The sequence below is a fragment of the Bos indicus genome, chromosome 17, assembly GCF_029378745.1.
Source record: "Bos indicus isolate NIAB-ARS_2022 breed Sahiwal x Tharparkar chromosome 17, NIAB-ARS_B.indTharparkar_mat_pri_1.0, whole genome shotgun sequence".
Classification (NCBI taxonomy): Eukaryota; Metazoa; Chordata; class Mammalia; order Artiodactyla; family Bovidae; genus Bos; species Bos indicus.
In genome coordinates, this window is record NC_091776.1 from 29,136,950 (window position 1) to 29,159,379 (window position 22,430).

The 22,430-nt window shown below is 43.7% G+C and overlaps 1 protein-coding gene across 8 annotated transcripts in view; it reads right to left on the minus strand.

Moving 5' to 3' along the window:
- The window catches only part of JADE1 (jade family PHD finger 1), a 56,426-nt gene extending 39,172 nt beyond the window's left edge, over positions 1-17,254 (minus strand). The window contains exon 1 of one of the 8 annotated variants that reach the window (XR_011561106.1): positions 15,098-15,224. Coding sequence is in view for 1 of the 8 variants with exons in the window: in XM_019977373.2 (XP_019832932.1) it covers positions 15,098-15,116 (19 nt within the window). In the remaining 7 variants the exon portion in view is untranslated. Of the gene's footprint in view, positions 1-14,964; positions 15,046-15,097; positions 15,225-15,553; positions 15,712-16,652; positions 16,800-16,835; positions 16,962-17,062 lie in introns of those variants that run through there. The other 7 variants (XM_070769106.1, XM_070769108.1, XM_019977375.2 and 4 more) reach the window with 7 other exon arrangements.
- Between the last annotated feature and the right edge of the window lie 5,176 nt (positions 17,255-22,430).

A 22,430-nucleotide genomic window follows, 5' to 3' on the forward strand; every position in this document is an offset into this window, starting at 1 on the left:
CCCCCTGCCCACGTGACTATCCTCCCTGCCCTGTCACCCTCTGCCAAAACGCCAGGTGCTGACAGCTGAACTGTCCTCCCACTTTCTAGAAGGCACCCCTGCCCTCCCCCTCTAAACCGTCAGGAGGCACCAGGGGAAAACAGAAAGGCAAAGACCGACTCGTTCCCAGTAGCAGCTTCAGCTCCTAAATCCTACACTGCAAGAGAGCTTGAGAGCAAGAAAAAGAGAAAAATAAAGTGCTTCCTAAAGAGGAATTCCTTAAGAGTCACAGTGTGGAGCATCAGGGCAAGAAGAATGCAGTCCCCCTATCATGAGCAGGTGTTAAGAACGGTGAGGAAGAGAAAGAGGCTGAGAAGGTCCCTAAACTCTCCCCGGCTAGAGATGAGGCAACAAATGTTGGCTGCATCTTCACTGATTCGGACAACTAGCATTTACCTAAACAGAAGAGTTTGGAAAACTCAGAATCTTTTTACATCAAAATGCTCTCTTCCTAGTGTTCACACACAGCTCTCAGAGAAAGCACATGCTTTCAACAGTCACTATATGCAAAATGCAAGCACTGGCCAAACGGATGATGCTCCTAACACACAAAAATACTTCCAAGCAAAAACACGCAAGTAAAAGCAAAGTAAAAATAGTATTTCCCTTCTAATGAACTCCTTCTCACCAGCCCTGAAAGAGCCTGAGTAAAGGAGGTGAAGAATGCTGTGCGTGCTGCACTTCTCCAGGGAACCTGCACAGTAACGGGGTGAGGGCACACCAGCATCGCCGCCTCCGTGGCTCTGAGGTACTTAAACCTTGACATCAGGCTGATGTATCTCACCTGGGGTTACTCACTCCATCAAGAAATCAAAGTCTGCACATGTTACTGTCTTTAAGACACGATACAGTGGTTGTAAGCTGCAAACATCTGTCCAATGAGAACCAACAGAGCAAGCAGAGGGCCCTCAGCATCATTTAGGACACTAGCTGATTATTATCTAGATGGCAGTAAGATAAATAATAATCAATTAAAAGGGCTACTTGCAACGCTCCAGAGAAAGCAGCAAGAAAACGTAATAGCATATAATGCATCCCACAGACATCTGAATGTCTAATGTATGAGGAGGTGCTGGAGCACAACGACCGCGTCTGATCTCAGGGAGCTCCTGGTCTAGCTGAGGAGACAGATTGGTCAGCAGGAATTCAACATGGTGAGTGCTTGACAGTGGTCAACACAAGACTAGAGAAACACACGCTGATGGCGTTGGCAAGATTCTGAGCTGAGTCCTGAAGAACAAAGAGGTAACAAAAAGCGGCAGCACATTTTGGGCAAAACACTGTATATTTAACATACATACATACATACATATATATATATATATATATATATAACCTAGCATATTACTCTCTGCAGTGCCTTCATATTCAGAATCTATTTGCTCACTTATTTACTAATATGTATCTCTTCTTGGGCTTCCCAGGTGGCTCAGCGGTGAAGAATCCACCTGCCAAAGCACAAGGCGTGGGTTCGATCCCTGGGTCGGGAAGATCCACTGGAGAAGGAAACAGGAACCCACTCCAGTATTCTGGCCTGGGAAATCCCATGGACAGAGGAGCGTGGTGGGCTAAAGCCCATGGGGTCACAAAGAATCATGACTAAGCGACTAAGCAACATCAACAACAATCCTTTCTTACCTTTCTGTTCAATTGCAAAGGCTCATCATTTCATAAAATGTGATCCTTTCAAGTCCCCCTACTGCCCCACCAGGTCTCTAGCCACCTACACCTAGACTGCTTTAGGCACTATCCTTCCTTTCTCCATGACCACGGTTTTCTTTGTTGTTGTTCTGTCACTGAGTTGAGTCCAACTCTTTGCAACCCCATAGACAACAGCATGCCAGGCTTCCCTGTCCTTCACTATCTCCCAGAGTTTGCTCAAACTCACGTCCATTGAGCCGATGATACCATCCAACCATCTCATCCTGTCACCCCTTCTCCTCCTAATCTCAATCTTTCCCAGCATCAGGGTCTTTTCTAATGAGTCGGCTCTTTGCATCAGGTGGCCAAAGTATTGGAGCTTCAGCATCAGTCCTTCCAATAATATTCAGGGTTGATTTCTTTTAGGATTGACTGGTTTGACCTCCTTGCAGTCCAAGGGATTCTCAAGTCTTCATCAGCACCACAGTTCAAAAGCATCAATTCTTCAATGCTCAGCCTTCTTTATGGAATTATTACAGCAAATTAATCCATCCTATGAGGTGACCTCTCCAAGCTATTTCCTCCACCAATCTCTCCGTTTCATACTGCAAATGGCTCCAGCTAGAAACCCAGGTTTTCCACCACCTGGCCCCTCCCTGCTCTACCCAAACATCTCTCCTACCAAGACCCCCTAACCAGCTTGCCTGGCCTCTATCATAAACACCTCTTCTTTCCAGCCTCAGCCTCTACTCCCAGTGCTCCCTGGCCCTTTCTTCCTCACTCATCCATCCCAATCCCATCCCTTCTCCAGGGCTCAGCTCAAAACCACCAAGTACCATCCCACCACTCCAAGTAAAACCACTTACATTCAGTACCACTCATTTCACCTTTTTCATCTTTTAGAACTTTTTCACTCAGCCTTTTATTGTACTATTTTAACACGCAATCAACTCCTGCCTTGCATCATCACTCAAATGGTTTATACATGTGTGTCTCTAAAAGGTTATAGTTAAGTTCTAGAGAACAGAGATTCTCTTGGATTAAATGTGAAATAAAGACTTCACAGAAATGGGTCTTGAGCAAAACTTCAAAAAAAAAAGACTTCAAAGGGCAGCTACAACAGACACCCCCGGAACTCTGGGTCCAGTCCTCAACAGGGCTCTTCTAACATCCTATCTGATTTCATCAAAACTGGCTTCAAAGTGATACAATTTACAGGAGCCTGGAGTGTCCATTTGCCATGAGAAGCATAACAGCTAAGTAGACAAAATACTAATTATTAGGCATTTGGGACTTTGCCCAAAAAGCAAAAAAAACCACCTAGGAAGCCTGATTATAATCTGAACACTGCCTAGAAAGGCCAAGTAAGAGGAAGTCATTGGCCAAAGACGCTGGCTGGATCAGTCAAGTGACCATCCTTTGGAAACAGGGAGGATGAGCCGAGACAACCAAGCGCATGTGGTAGCTGCTCAGGGCGTCATCTCCTCGGGAAGCACAGGTAACATCCTGCATGCAGATCGCTCTCCTTCAGCCTCTCCTGCCACATGGGTTAAAAAGCAGTGGATTAGTTAACATATTCATTCAATTGTATGAAGGTAGATGCCAAAGATATGATGAACAAGGTAGGGAATGGCCCAGAGGCAGATACAGTAAGCAGATATCTAGATAACTAGCTGCAGTGTGGTAACTGTTATGAAGACTTGGGTTCAATCCCTGGGTCAGGAAGATTTCCCAGAGAAGGAAATGGCAACCAACTCTAGCATTCTTGCCTGGTATGGAGGACCCTGGCAGGTTACAGTCCACAGGGCTGCAAAGAGTCAGACATGATTGAGCAACTAACACTTTCACAGGATATGTACATGAGACAGCAAGCTGCCTCAAAACCTTCAAATTTATGTTTTCCTTGGACTGAAATTAGAATGGGGAATTGGCAAGCACTAAGAGCAGCCCTTAGCTGAAGGAACCCATCCCCAAGTGGTTCAGGAATTTGCAAGGGAACAAATTTAGTGACCTGGGTGTGGTAACAGGGAGGCATGACTGGTATGTGACTCTAGCCAAGAAAGAATGAGAAATGACCCTGGAGGACAGAAAGAAGAACTTTTACAAAAGAATAAGATGATTAAGAATTTCAGGATGTTTATTCAGCGCTACACCTGAGAAAAAGACAGATTTGAGGAACTGTCCAGTTATTAGAATTATTCTGTGGTGGAACAGGCACCATTTATCAGGCCATAAACACTACGGCTATATTAAGGATTGCACCCTAGTGATTTTCATTGCTTATGGTTTATATGCAGAAAGGCTATTTTTTTCATTCAAAGTATCGATTTTGTCCAGTATGTTTTCATTCTTATTTATTTCACTCTCAAGAAGTTCTAGAAAGTACTCAAAGACCTCCTACATATTCCTTCTCTGTGTATCACTTAATACATAACTAATGCAGTGGATGAACGGGGCTTCCCAGGTGGCACTAGTGGTAAAGAATCCACCCGTCAACGCAGGAGTCAAGAGACTTGAGCTCGATCCCTTGGTCAGGAAGATCCCCTGGAGTAGGAGATGGCAACCCACTCCAGTATTCTTGCTGGAAGATCCCACAGACAGAGGACCCTGGTGGGCTACAGTCCATGGGGCCACAACGAGTCGGACACGACCGAGTGACTGAACACACCCACGCAATGCAGGACGGATGAACGAGTTCCTGTATGTAAACTCTATCCCATGTTCAACTCAGCTTTATAGAATTTGAGACACTTCACTTTAATATCTAATTGACCTTTAACTGGAGTAACTTCTATTTATTTTCAAATTTATAAGGTGTCCTTCCATGCTCTGTCAAAGTTAATAATCTAATATTTAAATGTACTATATTTTAAAATATATTTAGCATATGTATAATATAAAAACATACATTAAAGAACGGACTTTCAGACACCAAGAAGTCTTACATAAAGACAAAAGATTTTGTAATGAGGTGGCTCTATTTGCTAAGTTCAGACATTCAAATATTATTTTTCAACACTATGCAACATGATTTGTTCCCTTAGTCACTGGTCATAGACTATTAATACTTCCCCCATAAAGAAAGACTCATAGTTTCTTAATAGATCTTCTTGCTTATCTTCAATGAGTATGAAAGTAAAAGTGAAAATGAAGTCACTGTGTCGCGTCTGACTCTCTGCGATCCTGTGGACTGTAGCCCACCAGGCTCCTCCATCCACGGGATTCTCCAGGCAAGAATACTGGAGTGGGTTGCCATTTCCTTCTCCATTCAATGACTATATATTACCCCAAATAAAATACCCAAATATAATAATGACCTATACTTCAAAGTAATCTCTTATCCATAAATGAATGTGAACAAGATCAGCTGGTTTCTTATCTCAGTTTTTATAGCAAACATTAATCTCTTAGACATAAAGTTTTCAAATTAACAACACTATCTAAATTCAAATGCTCAGAGTTTAAAAATACTAGTGTGACTGTAACTCAAACCCAGATTTCTCACTTTAACCAGAAAATTATATCTGGTCAAAAAGACAGTCATAGATTTGATATAACTGACAAACTGCTTAGATCTTAAGTGTTAAAAGCTTTAATCTTGTCTAAATATTTCAACTCAGAAAAAAAGAACTTATAAAACTGTGTCTGTTATAATGTCATATATCAAAATTTGTTTAAAGGACATGGTGCCCAAGCTACTACAGTCTCTGCAGAGACATCTACTTGAAAATATTCAGCTGAAAAAGAGTTTATATTAGCAACAAATAACCTACCACCGCTACCAGAAAGAAGATTTTAATAACTGCCCAGATAATCATAAATGCAATATTCATCCCTGTGAATGTTACTAATAAAATCCAAGTGCTGTAACACACTAGTTTACCATTAAGTTCTTTATAAATTAATCCAATCTCTGTTTATGAGCCCTAAAATAATCTATTAAATCCCTCTTAGGTCTCTGTAATTGATGACAATTACAGTCAGCACCTGAAGAGCAGTTATGACAAAATATTCCAACCATCTGTATTTGGGATGTATTTTTGTTCTCTTTCCATGAATTCACCCCAAACAATATAGGCAACCAGACATCATGGACTCCAACCCTGAGCTTCTACCCATTTCCATCTACTCAGAATTCCTGGAGTGACTGCAGAATTCTAGACTGAATAGGTTGGGAAATTTTATTTACATTTATGACCTTTTACAGCATATGACCTACATTACTTTGCCAACAAAGGTCCATCTAGTCAAAGCTACGGTTTTTTCCAGTAGTCATGTCTGGATGTGAGAGTTGGACTATCAAGAAAGCTGAGCACCGAAGAATTAATGCTTTTGAATTGGAGTGTTGGAGAAGACTCTTGAGAGTCCCGTGGACTGCAAGGAGATCCAATCAGTCCATCCTAAGGAAATCAGTCCTGAATATTCATTGGAAGGACTGATGCTGAAGCTGAAACTCCAATACTTTGGCCACCTGATGTGAAGAACTGACTCATTGGAAAAGACTCTGATGATGGCAAAGACTGAGGACAGGAGGAGAAGGGGATGACAGAGGATGAGATGGTTGGATGGCATCACCAACTTGATGGACATGAGTCTGGGTAAACTCCAAGAGTTGGCAATGGACAGAGAGGCCTGGCGTGCTACAGTCCATGAGGTCGCAAAGAGTTGGACACAACTGAGTGACTGAACTGAACTGAATGACATTTTAGATGATTTTAATTTTTTACCATGATCCTGCACTATGCTATTTGTAATAGTAAAGATTTAAAAATCCAGAACCGTTGTTTCTTGCTCCTCACATTATAGAAGACCCTGGGAGCACAGCTTCTTGGCCCCACACAGGCACCAGCCTAAAATGAGCAGCTACCAATAAACTACATATATTCCACCTCCTTCCTGAGATGCGGTATCAAAGGCTTATCTTGTTTTAAAATACCTGATGAAATAGCATAGGAGGAAAAAAATAGAAAAGGTAATAGGATAATGCCGTAAAATGCTACTATCACTCATTCATTATTTAATTCAAAAGTGAAAGTTTTCAAAACATTAGAATAGCCAGTGTGCCAGTAGCAGGTCACTAAAAATATATGCAGTTAAGAATAGAAAAACTAACTCAGACAAGAAAACTAGGGTTTAAACTACCTTTAAAGAATTCAAAGTCAAATAAATACTCAACCTTTTATCCATTTTAAGAGCAGTACTATTTTTGGGGGGGGGGGGGGGAGCTACATTCCAGAGATGGTTACCAAACACACCATTTCCTCTACCCATGGCAAGCATGGTTAATAAATTAGGTCATTCTTTTTTTCCACAAGCCCAGGCGTGACCTCAGAATCCTCCTTAACACTTAACACAGTGCTATCACTCTGTGTCAAAATTCACATGCAAGATGCAGTCTATTTTGCCCTATAGGTCCTCTTTTCACACTTTTTTCTTTTTTAACAAATTACTGGAGAAAACAAACATAAGACCAATCTCTTCATAATATATGAAAAGATAGTTTTTTATATAACATTTCACTGCAATGAGGCGTTTGTGTTCCATTCAGCCCTGGGATCTTTGAACCAAATTCTAATTTTTAACACATACACATGCACATTCTCCAGATCAAACTCTAAAACTTCTCTGAAGAGTAACACTTAAAAAAAAAAAAAAAAAAAAACTAAGTGTTAGCAGGAGATAGTTCTGAATGAACCAATGTCAAAATAAGGATGGGAAAGGAGTCTACACTTCCTTATATGACTCTTGGAAGAATAAGCCAATAAATGCAAAGTGACTACAGGGTAATTTTAAAAGATTTTTAAATGCTCAAACCAGATGTTCTTATACAGGATATACAAAGCAGCTTCTGCAGAAACCAGACTCAACCAGCTAATGACAATTACACTGTGCACAGGCTGAAATGCAGCTGTTTTGAGGAACTTTGTTCCCTGATTATAGCCGGTTGTCAGAAACTATCAGTTACCACTAACAATGTTAAGTCACCAAAAAATTTTAAAATACAGTTTAAAAAAAAAATTCAGACTTTCAATGTTGTACACTAGAAGATCTAGATGACTCACTTAACAACAAAAACTCCATTTACACATCATCTGAATTATATATTAAAACAAACATTTCATCACAATTGTACAAGTCCTGTTACTACAGTCACGGAAACATAGGACAGTCTCAAAACCTAGCAGCAAGGTCTGCAATGTAGTCTCTGAGGCTAAAGCTGAAAACAGTCTCAGCCATGGATTGTGTCTACAGGACATCTTCCCCAAAGAAACACATAAAATCCTAACTTAATCTCCAGAAAATGTTTTGGAGGTAATTTACCTTTCCTAATTTTAAAAGGAAGTACGTACAGTAAGTTCTGGAGAGGTTAAGCAGCAAGAGCAAAGACACACAGATGGGTCTAGGGCAAAGCCAGAGGCTGAATCAAAGACCTGTGCCATCCATCCTCCTCCCAGGTGACGGGACCATGGGCTTCCTGCTCCTGGACACCTCCTGAGATTTAGAAAGAGGTTATCGTGAAGATTAAGGCCATGGACTACATGTTATCTGGGGTCAGACAACTAAAATGTACTCAACAAACAGTCTGTTAACTTAGAACTTGAAACATATTTCCTGGCAAGCTGACGTGAAGATGGCTGCAAATGCCATTCTGCCTGCTGGAGAGCTGGACAGACTGCACACGAGTGGTTCCCTGAACACTATCACAGGGCCACGTGTCCTCTGAGCAGCAGGTATTCACTTCGGATTGGTGTGACACACACCCTACGTGGAGAGACATCACACTCCTCTGGAAACGTCTCCCTCTGGATGCAGTCCCAGGTCATAATGTATATTCCCTCACGCAGGGCCTCTTGGCCTGGCCTCCTGGGAGGGTGTGACTACCTAGCTGTGTTTCGCAAGGTGCATGGGGTCCTGTATTACACATCCTACCCTCAAAGACTATCTAGGAACCAAAGAGTTAGGAGCCACAGCCCTGAGTTGAGTCAACTGCCTTCATATTTATCAAACAAACTTCTGATTTCAACTTGTTTCAGGTTCCTATCAGAAACAGAATTCAGTCCCAGCTGGTGACTAGCTAAAACTGTGTAACTATACTATACTACAGGCTTCCCAGGCGGCACTAGTGGCAAAGAACCCACCTGCCAATGCAGGAGCTGTAAGATACACTGGTTTGATCCCTGGGTCAGAAAACTCCCCTGCAGGAGGGCACAGCAACCCAGTCAAAGGAGCCAGGCGGGCTAAGGTCCATAGGGTCACAAATGTCAGAAATGACTGAAGAGACTCAGCACGCATGCATGCACATCCTACACTACAGGTATATACTGTTCTACAGGTATGTATACTACAGTACAGGTTTTCAATATATATATACAGGTATGGCTGTGTCATTATAAATTAGGGCTCTACAACCTGCTGTTGCTCAATACATAAGAATGGTTTTTATGTATTTAAATGGTTTGGGAGAGGGAATCACATTTCAGAACACCTGAAAATTATCCCAAATTCAAATTTCACTATCTGTAAATAAAGTTTTATTGGGACACAGTCACATTCGTTCATTTACTTTTTGTCCACTGATTGCTTTCGCATTTAGGATGGCAGAGTTGAACAGCTGTAATAGGGACTACCAGGCCCACAGAGCCTAAAACATTTGCTATCTGGCCCCTTTACTAAAATAGTTTACTGATCTCTGCTACTGATCAACAGACTAGCAGTAAGGGGGTAAGAGGGCGGGGTAGGAGGGTGGTGTTCTAAGCCAACTTAAATTAAAGCCATGTCTAGAAACTTGTGAATTCTTCTCAAAGGAAAACCCCTGAGGCTCCTTCTTGGGGCCAGTGTACACTAAGTTATAACAACTAATAAACTTATCTGATTTTCAAGCCAGTAACCAATAAGCAGAAAAATGACCGTTCTAGACAGGCATTTAAACTATAATGTGTGGTTTAACAGTGATATAAAAGGATCAGAGAGAAATCATAAAAAGAAGTCACCAGAATTTAAATGCCAAATTGAAATCCAAGGATGCACTTAAAAGTATTCATCCAGACCCTGAAATGACATGCAAATTTTTGAGTAACTCACTTTTTCTGCTGGAGAGGTTCCCACAGGTTTTGGATCTCAAGTGTCCTTGACCTTAAAAAAGTTACAAGTCACAAGTACTCAGCCTACACATCTAAAGTGCATCTTTTTATTTCAACACTGAAATAACTGATGGTCATAAAAATGACCATGACTAATCAAGAAAAATCTTAAATCATGTTAAGTGTACTTTGTGCTAAACAAACGCAAACCAGGCAGCTCAAACTCCAGCAACTTGTTAACCTTGCCAATTCTTGCTGCTTACTCTGGAGAAAGGAATAAAAGAAAAAAATGTTCATCTTATTCTTCAGTTTGGACTCTCCCCAGTGAAACCTTCACTTAAAATAACTGCTTAGAAACTGTCTTAGAAGCTGTCATGAATTTTCAAATTAATAAAATCTCCTGTGCAGACATTATTAAATGTCTGATCCTGTGCAGATCAGTATTAAAAACTATATATTATTGCCAGCTGGAAGTGCTTTCAAAACAAGAGAAAACTGTGATTTAATTCCTTCAACAAATCAGCCCGAAAGAACCGAAGTTTAAAGAAATGAACTTACTTCAACTGCCCTCAATCACCTTAACAGTCTTTAACTCTACCTGAAGAACCAAAAGCAAAAAAAGTAAACACGTAACTTGTTTTAGAGCATTCATTAAAACCTTGGTCCTTGAACACCTGTTAAGGGCACGTAATACACCACTAGTCTAGAGGTAACAAAGGACTCAAAAATGGAAATACCCAGACTCTTCCTATTTTTGTTGCTTTCAGGTAAGGAAGACATCCTGAATAAACTTTCAAAGTCTAGGCTAGATAAGGCCAAGCCACAATAACATGGCCAGAGTCACAATCAACATTCTCTTAGACTAAATTTTCTCTCTGTTCCACGACACTCAGCCCTGCCTAAACTTAACAAGATGCCACTTCAACTGAAAGGCAAAAAGGGGCTCCAGGAGCACTCTCCCATTTATTAGGAATGCCGAGTTTACTTATTCCATCAGAGCCAACCATCTGTGAAAATACCAAAATATAAATCCCTCACAATCACCTATCAATATTCTTTGTATAAACACACCAAGCAAATAGGCTTCTATCCACCTGCAATGCAGGAGGACCTGGGTTCAATTCCTGGGTCAGAAGACCCGCTGGAGAAGGGATAGGCTACTCGCTCCAGTATTCCTGGGCTTCCCTGGTGGCTCAGCTGGTAAAGAATATGCTTGCAATGCGGGAGACCTGGGTTTGGTCCCGGGGTTAGGAAGATCCCCTGGAGAAGGGAAAGGCTACCCACTCCAGTATTCCGGCCTGGAGAATTCCATGGACTGTACAGTCCATAGGGTCACAGAGTCAGACATGACTGAGCGACTTTCCCATTCACTTTCACCAAGCAAATAGCAAGACTCTCAATTGTCTCAACTTTTTGAAATTTTATATACTACATATAATAAACATATCAACTGTCCAAATTTTAAATACATTACCAAATAAAGTGCTGCCAGGTCTTCAAATGGGCATCCCTGGTGGCTCAGACAGTAAAGAATCTGCCTGAAATGCAGGAGACCTGGGTTCAATCTCTGGGGCAGGAAGATCCCCTGGAGAAGAGAATGGCTACCCATTCCAGTATTCTTGCCTGGAGAATTACATGGAGAAAGGAGCCTGGCGGGTTGCAAAGAGTCAGATACAATGCTTTTACAATGCTTTTGAATCCTGATGCTGAGGGAGACATCTGACGGTCCCGTGGACAGCAAGAAGATCAGTCAGTCAATCCTAAAGGAAATCAACCCTGAATATTCCCTGGAAGGACTGATGCTGAAGCTCCAATACTTTGGCCACCTGATGAGAAGAGCCGACTCACTGGAAAAGACATTTATGCTGGGAAAGATTGAAGGCAGGAAGAGAAGGCGGTGACAGAGAATGAGATGGTTGGATGGCAATATCCGACTCAATGGACATGAGTTTGAGCAAACTCTGGGAGACAGTGAAGGACAAGGAAGCCAGGCATGCTGCTGTCCATGAAGTCGCAAAGAGTAGGACACAGCTTAATGACTGAACAAGATCTTAATACAGAGAAAACCAGCTGAACACTAAAACTTTAAAGGAAACAACCTACTGACTCAGGAACTAAAACTTTGCCAATTAAGGTTCCTATCAGGCTTCTGATACAATCCAAGAAACTAACAACTCCAAGCAAAGTCAGCCTTTATTTGAATTTTTTTTTTTAATTTACTGTTAAACAAGGCAACAGTGTTCTAACTATCACAGGCTTGAGCAGAGACAAAGAAGTTTAACATTGGTATAACTCCCACTGTTTGACCAATTAAGTCAAGCATTTCAATGCCAATCCAAATAAGCAGCAAGATATTGACAAAAGTGTTATATTTTCCTCTAGAGAATGTCTTGTTTTATTAACCATGTAGGAAAACTGGGCATACAACGCAAATTCTGACAGACCATGAACTGTAATAGTGTAACAGGTGCCCCGTATTACTGAGGAAAGAGCTTCACCAACAGAAAGGAAGCAAGCAAGCAGAACTGTGAGAGTCATCTGTCTCCTCCTCACTCCTGACAATGCCTAAAAATACAAGACTTGGTCCGTGTCTGATGTCTAGATGTTTGCTGTTCTAACCACCTCAGTACTGAAACACAGTTAATTTTTTTTTTCTCGGCAAGTGTGCAGATAAATACATCAGGCAAATTTCTTTAAAAGTTTTCAAATAATCTTCAAACTGAAGACTCTAAATTACACACAAAAAAATGCTACTTAAATTCTAACTTTTTCAAATCCAGTTATGATTAACTCCGAAGACATGCCTCCTCAATGTCATAGGTTCTGTCAAAAAGTTACTACAGATTAGTGTCTACTTACAGGAAATAACGAGATGCAATGATCTTTGATTGGACAGTGTTTTAGATAAAGCTGCTGTTATATTTGGAGGCCAAGGAAGAAAATCTGAATGTATCCCAAATAGACAAGCTAGCTAACAGGAGGAAAAAACACTCCTTACACAACTGTACAGACAGTATGAGTCATTATACATATGTATACACAATTACCTGGAAAATGATAAAATGATTTCTAGGTGATAGGAATGTGTTTTTATATGTGCTTCTCTAGTTGAAAACATGTACATGTAAAATAACACCATTTCTGTAACAATACTTTAAGCCACTAAGGGCTCTTTGAAGTAAAAAATCAATTATTTATGAAGGTGAAACACATGGAGATGTGTTTGTATTCTCACCAAGTCCTCCAAGTTTTGTTTGCTTTTTTAGTTAATCCTTCTACCCAAAGTCTCTGGGCTAAGCAACTGTTCATTCTAAAATACAACATGTCCTTAAACTCCAAAAAGTTTTTTCTCCTGTTCCCACTTTTCACACACTCATCATTTCTCACTATTTTCCCTTTATAGCTACTCTTTCAACCTCTGCAATAGGAAACCAAAGTATTCACTTACAGGCTGAAAACCTGTCTGGTGATGGAGGAGCAACTTGTAGGGGGTGGGGAATCTTGTTCTTTCTAAATGAACATACATCCACCTTTGTAAAAGTTAAAAATCTCTGTTACAACCCACTCAAATTTTCTTCTTAGAAAGCAGCCTATGACCTTAAGATGGAATCAAGTTCAAATTCTACTGCAAGTTCAGGCAACTCCTTTTATCTCTGGCTGCTGTAAGGAGGAGGTATGTATGCCAACTCATCAAATAACGTATAAACACACATAAACTTAAGGGAGAAAACAAAATAACCAAAGTCAATCTGATTTAAAAGTGGCATTAGATGAGACTAAAATCGTCGGGACAAAAGGGCATTAAGAATTCTCGGGTGAAGGTATTTGCTAGCAAGTGTCACACACAGAACACGCACTTTATCTGTCCAGTATGTGTTGCCCACTCTACTACAATAAATTATTTTATCAAAAGTGTTGTCAGTGTAAGTATAGTTACACTGAACGCTCCTTTTCTCCAGCTAAAAGTAATTAAATCTTGATTAGCGGCGATCTGGTCAAACACAACTTCCTAATCTCTAACCACTGGTGGATCACCACCTAAACCAGCTTCCAGGGAAGTAATTTCTCTGTATCTCAAAACTAGTTCATTAACTTTGAAAGGTATTAGCCTTGGGGTACAAGTAACTAGAGAGCTAGCCGTTCACAGCGGGTTTTCTAAAAAGGAAAAATAGTTCACCTAATAAAAACCTTTGGGAAAGGAGCCCCTAAGTATTTCCATTAATGGAAACTTCAGATTCTCTCTCAATTTCCTAAAAACGTAGCCGTCTTAAGTCATTCAACTGCAGCTATCACTTTACAAAGAGAAAATTTAAATTCCCCCTCAGCTGTGGTAAATAGAAGGCGACAGACCCTCACCCCGCCGAAGCGAGGTGGGGCGCCTGCCTCCTAGTTACTAGAAAACCAGCCAAAGCTGCTTTTAAACGGTCTCGTGGTGACGATGCATTCCTAACGGGTTTCGAAGGCACGTTTAAATCGCCCGCTTTTTTGTTTGCTCGCTGCATTCACCGGGTGCCGGGACTACGGCTGCCCCCGCGCGCCGGGGAGGAGAGCCCAGGGTGGAAAAGCCGGGGCGGGGAGAGGGGGGTACAACCGGGGAGGGGCGCCCGGGGAGGGGGGCCCGGGGCGAGGAGAGCCGGGGGCGGAGGACTCTGGGATGCAGAGCCCGTGAGGGGGGAAGGGGGGCAGGACAGAGAAAGCTGAGGACCCCAGGAAGGCGGGGATCCCGGGGCGGGGAGAACTGGGCCGCCGCCCCGCACCGGAGAAAGCACCGCACGGCGCCCGCCGGGCTGTGCGCAGAGCCGCGGCTTCGCGCAGCGGCGCCGCCCCCTCCCTCTCTCCCTCATCGCCGCCTCCTCCTCCTCCTCCTCCTCCCAAGGCGACAGAAACAACAGCGCGGGAGGAGGGGAAAGTAACTCCCGGCACCTCCGCCGGAATTAGCCCCGGTGCAGTGATGACACCTTCTCGTGGCGCAATCAAGCCCCGCTCCCTCCGCAGCGAGTCCCCGCCGCCGCCGCCCTCTCCGTTTGAAAGTGGCCACCCCCCCGCCGCCGCCGCCGCCGCTCCTCCCGCCCCGCCGCCGCCAGCTGCACCAATCCGCTCGGCCCCAGTTGCAAATCAAACGCTCCCTCGCGTCTAGAAGCCACTTGCGCCGCTGGAAACGGCCGCGCCGTCCCCCCCTCCCCGAGTCCCTCCCGGGCGGCACCTTCAGAGTGGGGCGGGCGCGCCGGCGAGAAACGGCTGTGAGATGGGAGCGGGAGCAGCGGTGACGGCGAGCAGCTCGGAGAGGACTCGGCTCCCGCTCCCGCCCCCAGACAGTTCTGGAAACTGTGTATCACCTCTGTCACAGGAAGCCATCCGGCGAGGAAGGCGGCGCGGAACCAACAAACAAACGCCTGCGGCCGCCCGCCGGAATCAACGCGGGGACGGCGACGGGCTTCGGGCCGTTCCCCGGGCGTGAGCGCGGTGGCCGCCCCCGCGCCGCGGGCTTTGTGCGGGGCTCCCGCGGCGCGGGCGCGGTAGGCCAGGCGTCCCCGCCCCCGAAACCCCCCACCCCGGGCCCCGGCAACGCTGCTGGGACCGTTAGGTGACGCTCCGGCGCGGCTGAGAAAGCAGCGCCTCGGCCGCCGCCCGCCCGTCCCCATTTCCACATGGAGCCGCCTCTCCTCCAGAGCCAGAGGCGGGCCACAAAAGTTGGCCCCGGGGCCACCCAGCACCTGCCCACGTGCCGCGGAGGTTAGCTCCCGGGTCTACCCCGTCCCTTTCCCCCCCACCGCCCTCGGCCGCCAGGTCACCTATTACCGGTGGGAGGGGAGAGAGGCTGCTATTTAAACGCCCGCGGAAGTTGAGGCACCCCCACTGGCGGGTGCCGTGCACCTGCCTCCCGCCGCCGCGCTCCGCCACTTTGAGCAGCAGCCGCGTCCTCGGCCCCGCCTCCTGCCCGCAGGCGGGCGGGGGGAGCGGGAAGGAGGTGGAAGGGATCGAATTTCTCTAGCAAATGGGACCGTTCCGACAGGATTCGGTTCCCCGGTCAACATTCCACATTCCATCCCTCTCCCGCATTTGCAAGCCAGCGCCAACAACCCGGAAAGCCTGCTGGCTACAGAACAACAGCCCCCAACTCACAAATACACACTCACAGGCACAGGACACGTGCACTTGAAGGGCTTCGCAACTTGCAGTCCCGGGGTGCACACTGCACGTTTTCAGGCGGACCAAGCGACACGACACCATGCTCACAATTTGCAGACGGTGCCAAAAGGTTGCAATTTGCAATCCGTTTTAAGTTCATGGTTAATCGGTAGTTTGGTCTACCAATGCAACTCCTTCTTAATTTCACCGATAAAGGGTTTTACACTTCACAGGCAGTCTCACTATAAGTAAAAGGTCCGTTCACTGGAAACCCAATTGGGAAGAACCTAATTGCTAAACTGTCCCTGCACCGCCCCCCCACCCCTCCCTCACTGTCCTTGAATTGATGCAATGAATATTTTGGACATGTGGTGACGCGGTGATAAGAGATAGGGCTGCAGCTACCCTACACAGATGAACCTATACCCACACCTATGTTTTGACTATACAGTCGTCGTCCCTTCCCCCGCACCACCACCACCACGGTCACACACACTCTGGATTCATATATGTACCCGGACCTTGTTCTGCCATTGCCATCTGTCTACCAAGTTGCTATTATGCTTTTCACTTCCATGCAACCTAATGCACTTTAGCTGTTTAAAAAATTCTATAACTAAAGCCAACTAAACTGGGTTTCTACTCCTGAACGCGTTTTAATTGATGATTCGCCTGAAAACCGCATGTTCTTCGCTAATCCAAAAGAAAAAGCTCTTAAGTCTTCAGCCCCCAAAACTGAAAAATAATCATAATAAAACTTACTGATCCAACACACATCAATTCTCAGGATCCAAAAATCATCCTCTCCTCCTCCTCCTCTGGCCCCCGCCCCGGCAATGCCCAAGTTACTGGTGGGATAGTAACGCTGCGCTCGGCGGCTGCCGGCCCTCCCTCCTTCGCTACATATCGAGAACCCAATCTTTTGGCGCCATATTAATGACGTACTATATTATTTCCACTAGGCAGCGACCTTCGGCATTAAATTACTCCCGAGAACTCCCGAGCAAAGCAACAAAACCATCAAATATGGCTGAGCCTCTCGGCTCGTCCTGCAGCCGCCGCCGCTGCCGCCGCCGCGGAATCGGGACGCGCACACGGACCCACACGCGGACACGCGCGGACTCTCGGTCGGCGCGCCCTCCCCGCGCGCCCCCCGCGGCCCGCGCGCGTACCTGCTGCGGAGGGGTTCGGCCGCGGCGCTGGGCTCCTCGCCGCTCGCTCCGCGCCGCATGAGTTCGGGCCGTGGCGGGCTGGCGGACGGAGTGGCGGGCGGGGAGCCGGGCGGGCCCCTGCTCTCGCCGGCGCGCACACACCCGGCGCTCGCGCAGGGAGGCACTCTCGGACGGGCGTTTGGCTTGTTATGGAGGAAGGACTGTGTGAATCAAACTCATTTCTGGGTCACTGCTGCCACAGGGGGGAGCACTTTAATCCCTTGCCAAAACGAGAGGGTGGGGATGGGAGGGCGGAGGGAGCTCGCCGGGAACCGCGGTGCGGGGGGCTCTGTCCCTCGTTAACTCTTCGCGGCCCTCGCCGTAGCAGGCTCGGCCTGGGTCAGCAGGGGCTTGCAAACAGCCGCATGCTTCAGCTTTTAAAATCTCTTCCTTCACCTCTCTTGTGAGCCTAGACTTTCTTGAAGTGTCTCCAAGACACCTCCAGGATGGTGGCCTTTTAAATTATCCCTTTCAGACTCTCCCAGTCTCAACTCTTGTTTGACATCACTGCACTAGAAAAGGATTCTTTCAAATTACTTTAAAATTATGTAGATTAAACTGTGGCTATTAAGGAATGTAGTTTGGGTGAGAGGTTTTATTTTTAGATTGAATGGAAAAATAAATAGTTCTTTGGTAGTAACAGTTTTGGGGGAGCTGCGGATTATTATGACATTTTTAAATATAGAAAATCCAGTTTGGGAGCCGGAACACATCTTTACCTAAGTTTGTATCGAAATGATAATTCCAAATAAGCATTAATTCATTAGGAAACTAATTATTTGTGAGTTGACACCACCGTTATGTTACACTGTGTTACAGAACGGGACATTGTCTTCCAAATAGGGAGAATTGAGCCTAATGCTAAAACTGGAGCTGCAGACTAACATGAAATTAGTCAGATTAATTCTGGGGTATTTATGTGTAAAAAAGGAGTGGAGATTAACACGCTTCTCTCATGAAAGTGTTAGCCGCTCAGTCATGTCCAACTCTTTGGGACCCCATGGAATGTAGTCCACCAGGCTCCATGGGATTATCCAGGCAAGAATACTGGAGTGGGTTGCCATTCCCTTTTCCAGGGGGTTTTCCCAACCCAGGGGTCAAACCCTGGGGTCCTGCATTGCAGGCCGATTCTTTACCCTCTGAGCCACCTGGGAAGCCCTCTTCTCTCATGGACCCCCCTTAAAGAAATGAGTCTATATGATATTCTGCTTCAAAAGGGAAAAGAAAAAAAAAAATGGGGTACAGGTTGAAAATACTATTCAATAATCCGGAACATAGATCACTGATTACAAAATTGAGTATCAAACCCTAAGGCATACTTGTCCACTGGAAGAATTCTGAATATGTCAGGTTTGGTTTCATAAAATCTCACACCAACCCATCCACCTACATCGGGATCATAGTAATCTGATAAATGTGGGAAAACAAAACTAATTGAGTCTTTCAATTATTTTTCAGAAAGCAAAGTAAACCAAAGGAAATCTTAAGTATATGTCCTTTTTCTCTCTTGCCTGCTTCACTAATGAAGTACAAAGACACCCTATCAGTACTGTTTATGTGCTCACTTAATCGTGCTCACTTAATCCTGCTCAAAGAAACCACATATGTAAAGCACTATGCTATCATTATTACTGTTATTAATATTGCCCTGAACTTACTGCTATTTTCCTTGGTTCACTTTACACATACTCTACTGCAGAAGTAAAAGGACACAGGCTTCATAGCCAGACAGACCCTGAACTGAATCCGACGCTACGAGTTGTCAGCTATGCAACTGTGGGGTAAATTACAAAACCTCTCTGAACCTCAGTTTCTTCCTGAGTAATAAAATGGGGTTAACAGGCCCTACCTGAAGGGTTGTTAACTGAAATAACTCCATAAACATGCCCAGCAGAGACCCTGTCAGTATGAGAGCCATCCCTCCTATCTCTCATTCTTGGTCTTCTTGCCTTTGAAGACTGCAACTTTTCCACATTCCAGGGAAATTTATTTCACTCATTCCCCTGCAAAAAATAAAAATAAAAAATAAGCTACACTTACCATTCAGCCTTTAACTTTTTTTTTTCTGACTATCCCCACTCCCAAAACATCAGGCAACAAAAATGAAAGTGTGCTGAGTAAATAGATGAGAAAAAAAGGTGTAAAAGAATACATGAACCCTCAACACTGATTCTATGCTTAAGACTGATGGTCCCAGGAACGTGATGAGGTAGTGCCATGTGCTGTACACAGCCCTGGACTAAAAGTCTGCAGCCTCCTATCAACTCACACTATAACTCTGGACAAATGTCTTTGGATCTTAGTTTCCCCACTGAGATGATAGACAAGATGATATTCAACACCCCTTGTCTTATTAACAGTAATTTCTGGTTGTTCTTACCAAACTTACAAGTTGATGATTATTTGTAGAAGTGGAGGACAACTTGTATCAATAATGCATTAAAAACAACTCATTAATGATCAGCGATTGACTTTTTTTAAATAATAAATGTCTTCTGCCAGATCACAAAGGAAACCTTTATACATCCTATTTCTAAAATGGGACAGCAGTGTCTTGTGGCAGCATATTTAAAGAATAAGAAGTACTAAGCTGGCAATTAGGAAATGAGTTTCTGGTAACACTCTGTCACTTATTAACTTACCAAATCATTCATGGTTACAATTTCTTGGTTTCTAGAATGGTCCTGTTAATTCACACTTTATTATCAGAGATAAAAAGGACATTCAAGAAAATAGGTACAAAGTAGTCAGTGTAGTTATCAAGATTCTAGTCTTTTCTGATCTGATCAGTGTTCATGGTGATAATTACTATTCTGTATATTGCTTTCATTTTGCTATTGGCATACACAGTTTAATTATTCGCTTCCATAATAATAGGTTTATAGAAATACTGAATACATATATTCATATTTCTTATTTTGAAATCATACATGATTAAACTTATAAATATTTACCTAGTTATTTCATTTGTGTCTACTCTGCAGGTAAAGAATTATAAAACCTTGACACAAAATTCAGAATTGTTCATCTTTGAAATTAAGTGGATATGTATGCTAAAATCCTATAAATCTCATTCCTTCAAAGAAATTGAGCAAGATATTCTTCCTGGCAAATACCATTGCCAATTGGTATATGTTATGACATATGTATGCTGCTGCTAAGTCGCGTCAGTCATGTCTGACTCTGTGAGACCCCGTAGACGGCAGCCCACCAGGCTCCCCTGTCCCTGGGATTCTCAAGGCAAGAATACTGGAGTAGGTTGCCATTTCCTTCTCCAATGCATGAAAGTGAAAAGTGAAAGTGAAGTCGCTCAGTCGTGTCCGATTCTTAGCGACCCCATGGACTGCAGCCTACCAGGCTCCTCCATCCATGGGATTTCCCAGGCAAGAGTACTGGAGTGGGGTGCCATTGACATATGTATATACAATGTTTATTGCACAAGTGCTCTCATGGATAAAATGAGTTGTGTTCTAAAAGTTTATATGTACTTTAATTGTGTGGAACTTTTAATTTAATCCCCAATACCTTGTTATAAAGCAAGCTTAAGTTGTCAACTAGTTTTTAAAATAACTCTAATAACTAAATGACAGAAAAGAATAACTTTTTTGAATGATATTATTTGGGGAACAGAGCTCCCTGTCTAACCAATCAATGAAGTCACCAGTCATGAACAACCTGGTAATCCCTCCAAGTAGGTGGTTACAGTACATAGAATGATTGGAAGACCAGTGATCAAGATGCTTTCTTGCAGGTGTCAGGACTGACTAAATTATTGCCTTTCTCAAGGTTCTTCATTTTTGTTTTCTTTTGCTTGTCTTTGATTTGGTTATTTTAATTTTGTTGATTTTCATACTTTTAGCACAATGCAAGATGTCAAAGAGAAACGAGTCTGACAGAGAGAAGAGGAAATAACTTAATTCAGCCAGATGGAAATGTCCAAGACTGCAGAAGTTCAAAATAAGAGAAGCTTTTCTCAATCATGAATGGAAACCATGATGGAGAGAATTTTCAAATTTTAGAAAGGCAAAGGAAGATGATATATTGCATCTATATGGATAACGATTATAAACATTGCCATATATTTTTCAAGTTCTTTTCCTAGGCATTTTTAATAATGTCACATATTTGAATGATGTCATGCATTTCATTTTACAATGTTTCTTTTCACTTCTTTCATTTTTATCTTTTCAGTATTTTACTTTTTAAAGTAATTTTTTTTTCAGGTCTTGGCCAGCCTGCATACCATAACTTCATCTACAGGCCACTTCAACCATATATTCTCATAGTTACTCCCTCAAACTTGTCAACTATTGGAAAGTTTCGCCAATTTTAATATCAAATTCAAATATCTCTTTTAGCCACTGCCTCTATGACTTCCAAATTTTGTTTCCCATGGACCTTTCTTGTCTAAAAAGTGACTCCAATTCTACCCCTCCAGTCCTCTCCAATTAGATGCAGAGCAGTGATAACTCAAAATGTGATCTCCAACCAGCAACAACAACTCCTGAGAACCGGTCAGAGATCCATTACTTCCGTCCCCACCCCAGACCTACTGAATCAGAAAAGGAGATCCAGCCATCTGTGTTTTAACAAGCAATTTAACAATTTGAATTGTTTTTCAAATAATTCTGATTCGGGTTTAGCAACCACCTGAGTAGATTTTACTTTCATCCACCATGTTTGAGGTACATGACAAGGCATGGGAGACAAGGCTGCGAGTAAATAGGTAAGCAGGTCTACTCTCTGCCCCAGGTGGTAGTGGTGTAGTAGCTTAGTCCTGTTGGATTCTTGTGACCGCATCGACTATAGCCCACCAGGCTCATCCATGGGATTCTCCAGGCAAGAATCCTGGAGTGGACTGCCATTTCCTTCTCTAATTCTTTGCACTTAGGGCAGTTAAAAATACAAAGGAGTGATGACAATTAACTACAGGGTGTGGAGGAAGCATAAACCTAAAAGATTACAGGTATTAACCAGATTGGGGGTGCGGTGGGGATTGGGGGGCGTCTAGTGGTTTTCTTGATTTGGAGGTTTATTTTTTGTTTCTTAAATAAAGCCCCTGGCTTCTGTGTGGCAAAAGGATGGGGTAGAGGTGAGACACAAGGTAGGGAGGTTAGTTAGGAGGCTTCTGCAGTTAACAGGTGAGAGATGGAGGCTTGGATAACAGCCATGGATCGTGCAAGGGAGACAAGTAGGCAAAGCAGCCTGTGATGGGGGCTTGGGGAACACAGTCCAGCTCTCCAGAGGCCTCAGCATTTGCTCTGGGCAGGGGAGTGAGAGCTCCTCCCCCCAGCCAGCTCGGTGTCCAAGAGATGTCTCTAGGGCTTAT